Genomic DNA, 13,060 nt, shown 5'->3' on the forward strand with positions numbered 1-13,060 from the left:
TACTGGCAAATCAGACTCCAGCTTGAATACTGCCCGAAAACTATGTATTTACTATTTGTATTTTTTTTTTTACTATTTATATCTGCAAAATCAAGCTAGTAGCTCTTTGGCCCCGCCATTCTAACCAATTTATTTTTCCTCTTATGTCTACTTCATATATTTCTCTTACACACACACATACACATCCTCAGGAAGCAGCCCGTAGCAGCTGTCTAGCTCTCAGGTACCTATTTATTTGTATAAATATGCCCATTTGTTTCTGGCTCTGCCAGGGATCGAATCCGGGCCCATTGGACAACGACCTCAGAGCGCTGTCCACTTAGCCGCGAGGCCCCACATATGTTTACTCATCTAGTGGTTGTACTCGCCCAGTTGTCCAAGTAGGTGACTCAACCTTGGTTATATGGTTGAGTCCATAATATTAGGATGTGTGTACTCATCTAGTTGTACTCACCTAGTTGTGCTTGCGGGGGTTAAGCTTTGCCTCTTTGGTCCCGCCTCTCATCCGTCAATCTACTGGTTACAGATTCCTGAGCTTCTCGAGCTCCATCATATCTTCATTTGAAACTGTGTGTGGGGTCAGCCTCCACCACATCACTTTCTAATGCATTCCATTTACTAACTACTCTGACACTGCAAAAGTTCTTTCTAATGTCCCTGTGGCTCATTTGATTACTCAGCTTCCACCTGTGTTCCCTAGTGCGAGTACCACCCGTTTTAAATACTCCGTCCTTGTCTACCCTGTCAATTCCCCTGAAAATTTTGTATGTGGTGATCATGTCACCCCGAGCTCTTCTGTCTTCCAGCGACATGAGGTACAGTTCACTCAGCCTTTCCTCGTAACTCATGCCCCTGAGTTCTGGGATTAGCCTAGTGACCTACCTCTGATTTTTTTTTCCAGCTTCGTCTTGTGCTTGTCAAGGTATGGGCTCCATGCTGGGGCCACATACTCTGGGATTGGCCTTACATACGTGGTATACAAGGTTCCGAAAGATTCCTTACCCAGATTTCTGAAGGCAGTTCTGATGTTAGCCAGCCTGGCATACGCCGCCGATGTTATTCTTTAGATGTGGGCTTCGGGTGACCGGTTTGGCGTGATATCAATTCTTAGATCTTTCTCTATGTTCGTTTCGTGAAGGACTTCATATCCCATTCGATATCCAGTGTCTGGCCTCCTATTTCCTCCACATAGTTTCATTACCTTACATTTACTTATGATGAACTTTAGTAGCCATTTGTTGGACCAATCCTTCAGTTTGTCTAGGTCTTCTTGTAGCCTCATACTATCTTCCTCTGTCTTAATCCTCCTCATAATTTTTGCATCAGCAAACATTAAGAGGAACGAGTTCTATTCCCTCTTGGAGATCATTTACATATATCAGAAACAGAATAGGTCCAAGGACTGATCCCTGTGGGACTCCATAGGTGACGCCTTGCGACTGTCACTGTCTCACTCCCAGAAGGGAGCGAGACTGCTCCTCAACCAGATGAATTGCTTTTCTCTCAGCTTTATCGTAGTTACGATATCAATGCTTTCTATGGAGCGAGGTGTGGTGATATCGACGCCATCTATTGACCTGAACTCCGAGTCCAAGGCATTAGGTGAGACGCAGACAACGCCATCTGTTGGCGGAAGTGTGGCGTCTGTGGAAGGCTCCTGTTTCATATCTCAGTTAGGAGGTGAGGTCGATGATGATGACCTCTGGTGAGTGATGTAACGATATCCACGCCATCTAGATTGTGCTTCCGATTGCATTTCACAGTTCCCCGGTGAAAAGCTGCCAATCTATGTTCTCCCTGTATCGTTTCTGTCTTGCTAATGACATTTATGTTCACAGAGGTAACGTGGAAATTCTATTGCACTGAGGACATCAGTTCACCTCGGGCAGTCCAGAATTCCTGACTGGTTTCCTGTGAGGACAAGTGACCGCCGTCGGTAGCAGACAGTGTGTTAACTGCTGTACTTGTGCAGTGTTGTGTGGACCAACGTAATCGGGATTTGGCTAAGAGCAGTTACAAGACGTCAGTATTGACCGTCTGCTGAGAAGTGCTGCTAGTGTGTTGCTAGAGACTTCTGCCAGGGTGTTAAAAGCCCCCTGGAAGTGATTATTTGTGACCCCCTGTCAGTGTGTTGCTGAAGCCCTCTGCCAGGGGGTTTATGGAGAGCAGATGGGGGGGGGGGGTATTGGGACATCGTGACGATACGGTGTGAGACTGGCCCTTGTTGAATAAGGTGTTCTCGCCGGTGATTATCATAGAACGTGGATGACGTGTACTTGAAGATAGTGGATTCACAAGGATTCAAAAAACACTTCTATTAAGTGTCCTGTGCGAAAGAGACCATGTGTACATATGTGAAGTTATACGACAGAATAATATATTTGTGAAGGTGTTATTTAGTCTTGTTTACCACCTTTAATCCTTGAACAATTACTTGGTACCGCCAATTCTTGAGAACTTACCAGTAACTTGGGGTGGGATCACATAATAAGAGGCTCTAAGGCCCATTACTCAGAAAGAATCCGGTTACTGGCTCAAGCAGGCCGTAGCAATCATCTACATTACTGGGGCGGACTATGAATAATATAGGATCTCTGCTCAAAAGATTTTCTCGTAGTATTATTACGGTATTATGATTTTCTTGTGTGGGATTCCGAGCCATTCTCTGGTATTGTGATGTGTGGTAACGTCAGCCCTCAAGCCATGGGCTTCGTTAATTCAACGCATATGTTGAAATGTTCATTGTATTGCTTGTCATGTTTCTTTACCATGTTTTGAGCCCGATTTTTTGTTTATCTTTTCACTCGATATTCTTTAAACGGTTTCATGGTTCAAAGGAATAGAATCTCATGGTTTTGGGATCAGCTTCTCATAGCTTATAAGAACATGAGAATAAATTTAATTGCAGCAGGCCTATTGGCCTATATCTTGAGATGATTTCAGGGCTTAGTTTCCCCGCGGCCCGGTCCTCGACCAGGCTTCCACCCCCAGGAAGCAGCCCGTGACAGCTGATTAACTCCCAGGTACCTATTTACTGCTAGGTAAAAGGGGCATCAGGATGAAAGAAACTCTGTCCATTGTTTCTCGACGGCACCCAGGATCGAACCCGGGACCACATAATCACGCATCCAGTGTTCTGTCCGCTCAGCCACCGGCACCCCCAATAATAAATAATATTTATATGAGGCAACTTCAATTTATGTCCCCCTGAACTCATGAATATATGTTAACCTACACTTGAAAAAATCCAGAGATCCTGTATCTAGTCTATTTCTCATCCGGATAGTTCTTCCATGAGCCATTAAGTCATATTAATGACTTAGCCTAAGTCATATTAACCAGAGAAAAGTTACAAGGCTCAATATAAACTAATTTGAAGCAAGCTAGAAAACATAAGTTAGTTTAATGAAATTAAGCCTAAGAAAAGATTATCTATACATGTTACCTCAAGATAGGTCAGCCTCCGATACAAAAATGATAAGTTAGCCCAAGTCTGCACCATATAAGTTAGGCAAATGTAGCCGTTACATATGAAAAGGAAACGAGAAACTTAAATAAAATTTTTAAAATATTTATTTATTAAAGTCGTTTCATCCAAAATAGGATGTCAGTCATTCACTAAAACAAACAAAAACAAAAACAGTCAAGGTGTGCTGCCATCTACTTGCCATAGCCTGCAAGAGAAGGAAACAAGAAAATAATTAGTCATTATTGTCCTTGCTTGTGGCCACACCTAAGTTAGCCCTTAATGAAAAGGTTTAATTCAATATTTCTACTTATTATTTGTACAAATATTTCATTTTTATTTTGTAAACAAGTTTAATACTTTGTGTATTCCTTCTTCCCATAAATATAGACGCGCGCGCACACACACACACACACACACACGAACGTCTCCCCTTACTCTTCTGGAAGATTGAAGAGTAAGGGGAGACATGATCACTACCTACAAAATCCTCGGGGAATTGACGGGGTAGATAAGGATAAATTGTTTAACACTGGTTGTACGCGAACAAAGGGACACAACTGGAAACTGAGTACCCAAATGAGCCGCAGGGACGTTAGGAAGAAATTTTTCAGTGTCAGAGAAGTTAACAGATAGAATGCATTAGGCAGTGATGTGGTGGAGGCTGACTCCGTACACAGTTTCAAATGTAGATATGATAAAAGCCTAGTAGGCTCAGGAATCTGTACACCAGTTGATTGACGGTTAAAGGCGGGACCAAAGAGCCAAAGCTCAACCCCCGCAAGCACAAATAGGTGAGTACAAATAGGTGAATGCACACACAGTGAGTCCTCAGTGAGGGAGACACACGTGTCAGCGCACGTCCCGTCCAAGACTTACCGCCAGAATCCCGGAATATTTAATTGGCAGAGACCTAAACATAGTTTTTGTCCCATGCATTGTTCAGCAACACAGTGATCAGCATCTCATAGTGAATTATTACAGTGTTACATAAGATAAATAAAAAGATCGATTCCTTGTTGCAACACCAGAGCCACCAGTTAGGAAACCAATTGGACACCTGAGTACCAGAACTGGATTATCGACGACCCTCGTCATAAGGACAGCAATCTATTACTCGCCTGGTTATGCTGAACGAGAAGACTTGGCTGGTAGGTATTGTTTTCTAAGTCAAATATCTGTTGTATGGAGCGAGTTAAAATACAAATTTTCTCAATATTTCATCTATATTTAGAAATGTCAAGTGGCTCATTCAAGGTAGGACGTTTTTGACACCTATGTGACAAGGATCCCAGTGACTATCCCTAACCCCCCCTCACTCTCCCAAATCACTCCTGCATTTCTTATACCCTTCCCATATCCCCATACCATGTCCCATACCCCTTCAATAGCCCATATCCCAAATACCTCCATATCCATCTATATCTGTCTCTCCCTTCCTCGGTCATCTCTCATCTCATCTCCCTCCACCTCCACCCTTTATCCAGCTCTCCCTATGTCTTCCCCCTTACCATTCCTCTATCTCCCTCTTCTCTCTCTTCATCTCTCTGGTCCTTGTGGTGTAATACTAACCCTACAGAACAAAAAGGGATCAAGCATGATGGTAGGACAACAGAACACAGGTGGGGAAAAGGGGCAGGGCAAGTCATACATAAAGATGATATTTCAGACATGGAGAGACATCAGAGGGGAATTGAAATACATGAGGGAAACCATAGGTAAACTACAGATGAAACTAAGTGCAGTGCAGGAAGAGATAAAAAATCAGAAAACAAGCCCTCCTCAGAATTAGGCCCAGGCAACCAACTCCCAGGTAGAAGGAGATATAGCAATGGCAGGGATCCATACAATGGGTGCCACCTTTGCTGAAATGCTGAGGAAGAGGCTAGAAGCCATGTCCACAGTCAAGGAAGTTGCAATGAAAGCAGTAACTTCGGGGGAGGAAGCTAGATTCACGAGCCAGCTAATGGAAAGGAAAAGAGCTGTAGTTGTGGTAGGTATTGAGAAACTAGAACGTTTCAGGCAGGAAGAGTGGAGGGTTAAGGACAAAGCTGCAGTGTCAGGGATACTGAAGGAGATACAAATGGAAGGGGCTGAACAATGCATAGAAAAGTTATACCGGATTGGCCAGTAAAACAAAGACAAAAATTGAGTTATCAGGGTAGCATTTAGGAACGAGGCCACCAAAGAGGACTTGATAGTCAAGAAGAGCAAACTGAAATAGGTAAGAAAATACAGAGAGGTATTCCTTCTGAGGGACATGACCAGGGTGAGATAATACATGCAGCAGATGCAAGGAGAGGGAAGGGAGCCAGGGAACCTCAGCTTTCAACCCAACAACCCCAGTGGGGAGTGGGGAACCCCAATCCAGCAATTCAGGAACCGCAGAGGGGACTGCAACACCCCAACCTGCCACCCCATAGGAGCCCCTCTCACCCCAAGCACAAACCCCCCCACTTCCCCTTACACAATGGCCATCATACCACCCAGCTCCTCCCTCCCCCTTACCTCGAGTACCCTCTGCCTCCCCTGATCCCCTGATCTTCTTGCTGCCTCAAGCAGCCCCTGCCTCAACCTAAGCCCTCCATCCCCAACCCCAACTCCACACAAACCCCTGGTAACTACATAACAGGAAGACGAGCCCCCTCACCCCGAGCACTCCCTGCCCCCCTAGAATTCTTCCTGACCCAAGCAGGCCAGGGCATGATCTAAGCCCGCCTCCCTCCAAACCCCTGGTAACTACCTCACAGGAGGATGAGCCTACACATGTAGCCCTGCCCATCGCCTGCAATGAACAATGGCCCCATCGCCTACAATGAACAGTGACACCATCGCCTGCAATGAACAGTGACACCATCGCCTGCAATGAACAGTGACACAATCGCCTGCAATGAACAAAGGCACCATCGCTTGCAAAGAACAATGGCACAATCGCCTACAATGAACAAAGGCACCATCGCCTACAATGAACAATGACACCATCGCCTACAATGACCAATGACACCATGAACCAGCATGTTGAAACTACTCGTGATACTGAATAAAAGTTAAAATTAGGTCTGTTGTGAGGAAATGTGTTTATGAGTGATAATATGACATCAAATGTCATATTATCTCCGGGATTGTGTAAGAGAGAGAGAGAGAGGGAGGTATGTCCCTCACTATATGTTACAGTCACACACCAAAATGACGAAATGGAACAAATAATAAATACATAACTCAAGAAAGACAAAATGTAAATAATTTTAGGGAAATCTATTAATTAAGCAAGTTGGAAGGTTCCCCCTTCCCTCCCCCCACACACACGTGTTGACGTGCGTGTGACGGGCCGCGCGCACGAGTGACGGGCCACGCGCTGGAAGAAGTTATGTGGAGCAGCGTAACTCGCATTTCACTTCATAGGAGGGAGTTAGATTGTTGGGTTCTCAGGGACATTATCGCGGCCTTATTCTGCGCGTAGGTCATATGATTCCTGCAAAGGCGTGAGGGCGGTGTCTGAACGACCCAGCGACCAGTTACGCTGCTTCCAACCCCATGTAACTCATTAGTACTACATCTGTGAGGGTTCTCAGTTACCGGGTCAAGTAACCGGGGTCACCAGCGTCACGCAAGACACTCAGACACCCAGGCACTCAGACACACGGGGCCGGGTCACCAGCATCGTAGACTGCAAAGACTGGCAGAGTGTTGCCTCACGGAAGAGGAATTAGTAGGGCAAGGAGAGCGGGAGTGGTCAGTGAACTTCTAACGCGGGGTCACTGTGTGTAGACAAGGTGCCGCCGGCGTGGGAGGGGCGTGGGAGAGGCGTGGGAGGGGCGTGGGAGAAGCCTAAGGGTCACGTTGGCGTCATGAGCGAGTTGAATCATATTTTTTTTTAAAGAAACGGAAATAACGGGAAAATGCAGATGTACCGTAATACCCAAGTTGTGTAGTCAGCAGGGAGCGAGGCCCCACGCACTCTACTTTCTCCGCAGCGAGAACGGTCCGTAAACAAAAAGAAAAAAAAAAGATTGAAACTGTCTTCTTACGTTGTATAAATCCAATGTTTTGTTTTTGATTGGAAGTGTAGCCCTTAATCATCGCGATACTGAATGACTCAGCAACCGAAGACCGACTGATCCTTCTGGTAGAACGTCAGAACTGTCAACGATGTGTTGATTTGTAAAGAAACCAACGTTCTATTGGTATTTAGAGGCCAATGCTCTAATTTATGTAGAACAACCAATATTTAATGAGTGCGTTGTGCAACCGAAATTCCATTTGCAGGCAAAGCAACCAATGATCTATTGCAACGCAGAGCAATCATCATTATATTAATAAATGCAATTACTTACGTTTCCATAGTGCATAATTTAGCCAAGTGTGGACATCCTCAATCAAAATTCAAGAAAAGTTCCAGCATTTCATCCATAATTATATATCAACCAAAAGCTTAACCGAGTCTTGTAATTATGTTTGGTGCAGGAAGTGAATGGACTGGCTGAGTCTACCATGTTACTGTATCCTCTCAACACAAAAGTAAATTGTTTTAACTTACAAAACAGTGATATCCAGTTTCTGAACCCATTATGAGACTCTAGACTTTCTTCCAATGTCCACAAAATGGGTTTGGGGTTCCTCATAAACTAATTAAACATAATTTTTTTTGATCAAGTGTGGTAGGTGTTGTCCCTTGAGTTATACCTGTGCACATTCACATGGGGAGGTATGAAAAAAGTTACAGTCACACTAGATATTTCAAGCAGCTTTGTCACGACAATTTTTTTCGTTTGATTCTGCGGTCCAGACGAAGGAAGAGAAGTGGTATCTCTTTTAGTTCAATGTAAAGTAGAGGGAGGGAGTGTAGGTAGAACAGAGAGTATGATCATATTACCTAGCCACTCACCACAGCCACACAACTATGATACCCCATCCATTCACTCACACCCAACATCCACCCATTCACTCACACCCAACATCCACCCATTCACTCACACCCAACATCCACCCATTCACTCACACCCAACATCCACCCATTCACTCACACCCAACATCCACCCATTCACTCACACCCAACATCCACCCATTCACTCACACCCAACATCCACCCATTCACTCACACCCAACATCCACCCATTCACTAACACCCAACGTTCACTTCTCCCACCCCGGTCACTCACATTACGCACATAAGCATAACGTGTGACATAAACAAATGTTTTCTTACCTCCATATCCACCACCGAGGCCACCTCCAAATCCACCACCTCCATATCCGCCTCCAAATCCACCACCTCCAAATCCACCGCCTCCAAATCCACCACCTCCATACCCACCGCCCAAGCCACCTCCAAATCCACCACCTCCAAATCCACCACCTCCATATCCACCGCCTCCATGTCCACCGCCGAAGCCTCCTAATCCCCCTCCAAATCCGCCTCCGTAGCCGCCTCCATATCCGCCTCCGTAGCCGCCTCCATGTCCACCTCCGTACGAGACGGGAATATGGATGGGCACGTACACGTAGCTTATTCCTCCGCCATAGCCGCCGCCACCGCCACCCTTCTTGAAGCCTGGAGCAGCGAGGGCCCCGCCCACCACCGCCAGAGTCACCAGCACCGCCGCCGACACACGCTGGGGAAGCAGGACTGGGTTAGTACTTCACATACTGGCGAAGTAGTTCTGGCGGAGGAGCAAGATTGAGTTAGTCTAGGCATAGTGGAGGAGCAAGATTGAGTTAGTCTAGGCATGGTGGAGGAGCACGACTGAGTTAGTCTCCACATGGTGGAGGAACAAGATTGAGTTAGTCTAGACATGGTGGAGGACTAAGACAGGGCTATTCCTTCCTTCTCTGGGGGAGTAACAAGTTGGGAAGACAATAAAGGAGTAAGTTCGCAGGTAGTAAGGAGTAGAGGGAACTTTGACAATTGATGGAAGATCAGAAATGGAGCATATGAAAGCTGACTGTATAGCTAGATATAATAAATTATAAATCTGAGATAAAGATAATTTAAATGGCATAATATTACTCAAAAGTCGTAGTCAAGGAGGCAACGCTGAGAAGGGGAGGGATAAGCACTGAGGAAAAATTTAGGTAATTGAAAACGAAAAAAAAAAGTGGAAACATACAGAATTAATCAGAAGGAAACGAAGAATACTGAATAATACTTTCTGATAACAAACTGCGGAAAACAAATGAAATGTTTGCATTAACTGATAAAATTGGAACATGAACTGATAAAGTTAAAACTAAGGAGATAGATAGTAACGACATATAGCCTTTGGAAAGAATGGAAGCCATAGATTTTAAATTGAACAACATGAATCCTGAGAACAGTAGCAAGTGGGACCAAGTAGTTATAGCCAAAAGGTGCAAAAACAAAAAACAAAAAAAGATAATGTCTTCCAAACCATGAAAGTACAGACGAGATTATAACTGAAATGGATGAAAATTATAATAATCAATCAAAGCCCGAGATAAAAACAAGTAAAACCAAGGCTGACCAAGTGTCAGCCTTGATTTTAGCATATTAAAGAGGATTTATCGTTTAATTCTTGAAAATTCTAGGTTTAATAGTACAAAGGAACTTGGAGGAAATATAAAAGCTGGGGTCATATTATGGAGCACAGAACAAGATAAACACGTGGCTACTCATGATGGTGTTTGCAAATGAAAGTGTATAGAGAATTCTGATGAATTGCTAATTAAATCTTAGTGAAATACATGGCTAAAAATAGTTCACTTAAAGAATGATGTAAACAGGAATGAAATATAGCAATCAGAACGAACAAAGAGGGAGGAGGTGGAGGACAAGGAGTCAGGAAGCCAGCTCACTCAGCAGATACAAGAGGCAGGAACCGACCTCACTTAGCAGATACAAATCAGGAACCGACCTCACTCAGCAGATACAAGAGGCAGGAACCGACCTCACTCAGCAGATACAAGAGGCAGGAACCGACCTCACTCAGCATTGCTGGTGAAGTGGTTATGGTACTGTGTATGCCAGAGGGGGAAGCTTGGTAATGTAGGTTGGAATGAATTTCTTTTGTAGTATTTAGCATCAGCTCATTTACAGAACACTATAACAGCACTTGCACGGAATAACCAATTTAGCTCGTAGGGCTGGACAGATAAATATTGATGACACCCGTATAGAAATCACTGCTTCGAACCCAAGACTAGTCGACGGAGCCAGCCCTAGAGGCACACATCTTGAACGTAGGATCTTCAGTACTCTGTATCAAACAACCAGTTTTCTGGTGGTGAGCTCACCATGACTGCTGAAGCAGGTCTGAGGAAGGCACTAACTGAACATAAAATCCAGAACTTTATATATATATATCGTGAAGCTCCTCTCACTTGGGCACCAACACATTCACCTGCTAGACTAGGCAAAGCCATCGGGGTCAGTAGTCAAAATATCTCATGACCCAATACTGACAAGGGCGAGGGAGCGCGAATGTACGCCTTTGTGGGTACGTGGTTTCTCTTCTTGATTACTGTGCGTCGTCACCATGACTCGCCACAAGAACACCTTCACAACAAATACCTTCTCGTCTCTGAGGCACTTCTAACCAGATTAAGTGTTTCATGTGACAGGAAGTGTTTCATATGACAGGAAGTGTTTCATATGACAGGAAGTGTTTCATATGACAGGAAGTGTTTCATATGAGAGGAAGTGTTTCATGTGACAGGAAGTGTTTCATGTGACAGGAAGTGTTTCATGTGACAGGAAATGTTTCGTATGACAGGAAGTGTTTCATGTGACAGGAAGTGTTTCATGTCACAGGAAGTGTTTCGTATGACAGGAAGTGTTTCATATGACAGAAGTGGATTGACAGGAAGTGTTTCACGTGACAGGAAGTGTTTCATTTTGATATTAATATAGACATCCAATCCTTAGTGACACTGGAAATAACATTAAATCTGTTAAACTCTCTGAGTATACACTGCCAAACCGTCGTGGCAGATAGTGAGTCACATGATCTTAGTATAGACTTCGTGTCTTCCATGACGCTTGTAAACGACCGCAAGTGTTGCATATAATCTTAGTATTCATTGCCAAGTGCCACTTGCAGTGAGAGGCAGGAAATTTGGCACTGAGTATAGACGTCACACTCAGTAAGTGTGACGACAAAAATAGCTTCACATGAGCGTTGAGACTAGAGAGCGTTCGAGGCATTTGTAAACACTGGGAGCGTTTCATGTACCAATAACACGCCTTGGCAAGACGTGGTATTGGTCAGAAAATACATTGCTAACAGTTTTGTAATATATATATATATATATATATATATATATATATATATATATATATATATATATATATATGTAATATGCAATTGACGATCACGGAACACTGATAATTTGTATTCTTCACCAATTGCTTTGAAATTTTGACACAAAGTTCTATTCGAATTCACATGTGTTTATATATGCCTACGCTATTGATGTTACGTCTGTGACAGGTAAAAGCATGCTTTTTGAAAAACTGTGTTTTTTCATGAGGGAAGTTTCCGAAACCTCTTTATCGATTGCTTTGACATTTTGACACAAAGTTGCCTTCGAATATGCGCGTGTTTTTATACACCTACTATATACATACTACACCTGTGACAGGTAAAAACTTGCTTTTTTGAAAACAGCACCATCTGTTGGACGTAAAAGCCACATACGCTCTACTAAATATTTTATGATTCCATTTCACTGTTTCTGATAGCATTAAGTATAATTTTCATAGATTTCGATTTATTTAAATTTTGATTTAATTATTTCGTGTGACATTGCATTGGAATTGAGCTCTATCTTTTACCCATACCCTTCATATCGTGAGTATAGATATTTTTTATTTTTTCATTAATAATATCCAAATGGAGAACCTGCCTTTTTATTTAAGTATATATGTAAACATGTCATATGAAACACTTCCCCACACTACATCATCCTCACCCACACTACACTGGGGGTAAACATTTCCTTCACCTGGGCACTAGGAGACTCGAACTGCGATCAGTCTTTGGCAGCATGTATATAGGTTTATGGTAAGTAAAAAATCTTTGCAATTACTCGCATTTATTTAAGAAAAATAATCAACACAATCAAATAACAAATACATAACAATCAACAGAGCCGTTTGGTCTACTTCTTGCCGTAGCCTGTGAAAAGAAGATGAACTAGAGTCAGAACATATAGGCCGAGATTCATATACATGTAACACATCTATGTGTAATATAACACATTTATTATATAATGTAGCAGATATATATATATATATATATATATATATATATATATATATATATATATATATATATATATATATATATATATATATATATATATATATATATATATATATATATATATATATGGATATAACGCACCTGTATTAAATATAGTATAACAAATATATATATATATCTATATATATATCGCATGACACGAGGCTTACGATTGGTGATTCAGATATAGAGAGGCGTAGGATTGATGAATCATATATAGCAAGAGAGTAACTCCGACGGTTTACATACAAGACACGATAAATAAGTTTGGATAAAAGTTGAGACGTAATGAGGGTTACAGCTCGTTAGCGATGACCTCGTTAACCCTGCCCAC

The 13,060-nt window shown here is 42.9% G+C and overlaps 1 protein-coding gene across 4 annotated transcripts; it reads right to left on the reverse strand.

Annotated features, from left to right (window-relative positions):
* Positions 1–3,559: 3,559 nt before the first annotated feature.
* LOC123756670 (keratin-associated protein 19-2) lies at positions 3,560–11,321 on the reverse strand. 4 transcript variants are annotated; one of them, XM_069331724.1, is made up of 3 exons: positions 10,339–11,317; positions 8,673–9,078; positions 3,560–3,674 (listed from the first exon to the last, which is right to left on the reverse strand). In XM_069331724.1, exons 1-3 carry the CDS (start codon positions 10,504–10,506, stop codon positions 3,661–3,663), a joined length of 588 nt encoding a protein of 195 aa, XP_069187825.1. In that variant the 5' UTR covers positions 10,507–11,317; the 3' UTR covers positions 3,560–3,660. The 4 variants fall into 4 exon arrangements, with proteins under 4 accessions (XP_069187825.1, XP_045595855.2, XP_045595857.2 ...); XM_045739899.2 differs by lacking the exon at positions 3,560–3,674 and having other exon boundaries at positions 6,202–9,078; positions 10,339–11,321; XM_045739901.2 differs by lacking the exon at positions 3,560–3,674 and having other exon boundaries at positions 6,202–9,078; positions 10,887–11,317.
* Between the last annotated feature and the right edge of the window lie 1,739 nt (positions 11,322–13,060).

Source organism: Procambarus clarkii, chromosome 26 (assembly GCF_040958095.1).
Source record: "Procambarus clarkii isolate CNS0578487 chromosome 26, FALCON_Pclarkii_2.0, whole genome shotgun sequence".
NCBI lineage: Eukaryota > Metazoa > Arthropoda > Malacostraca > Decapoda > Cambaridae > Procambarus > Procambarus clarkii.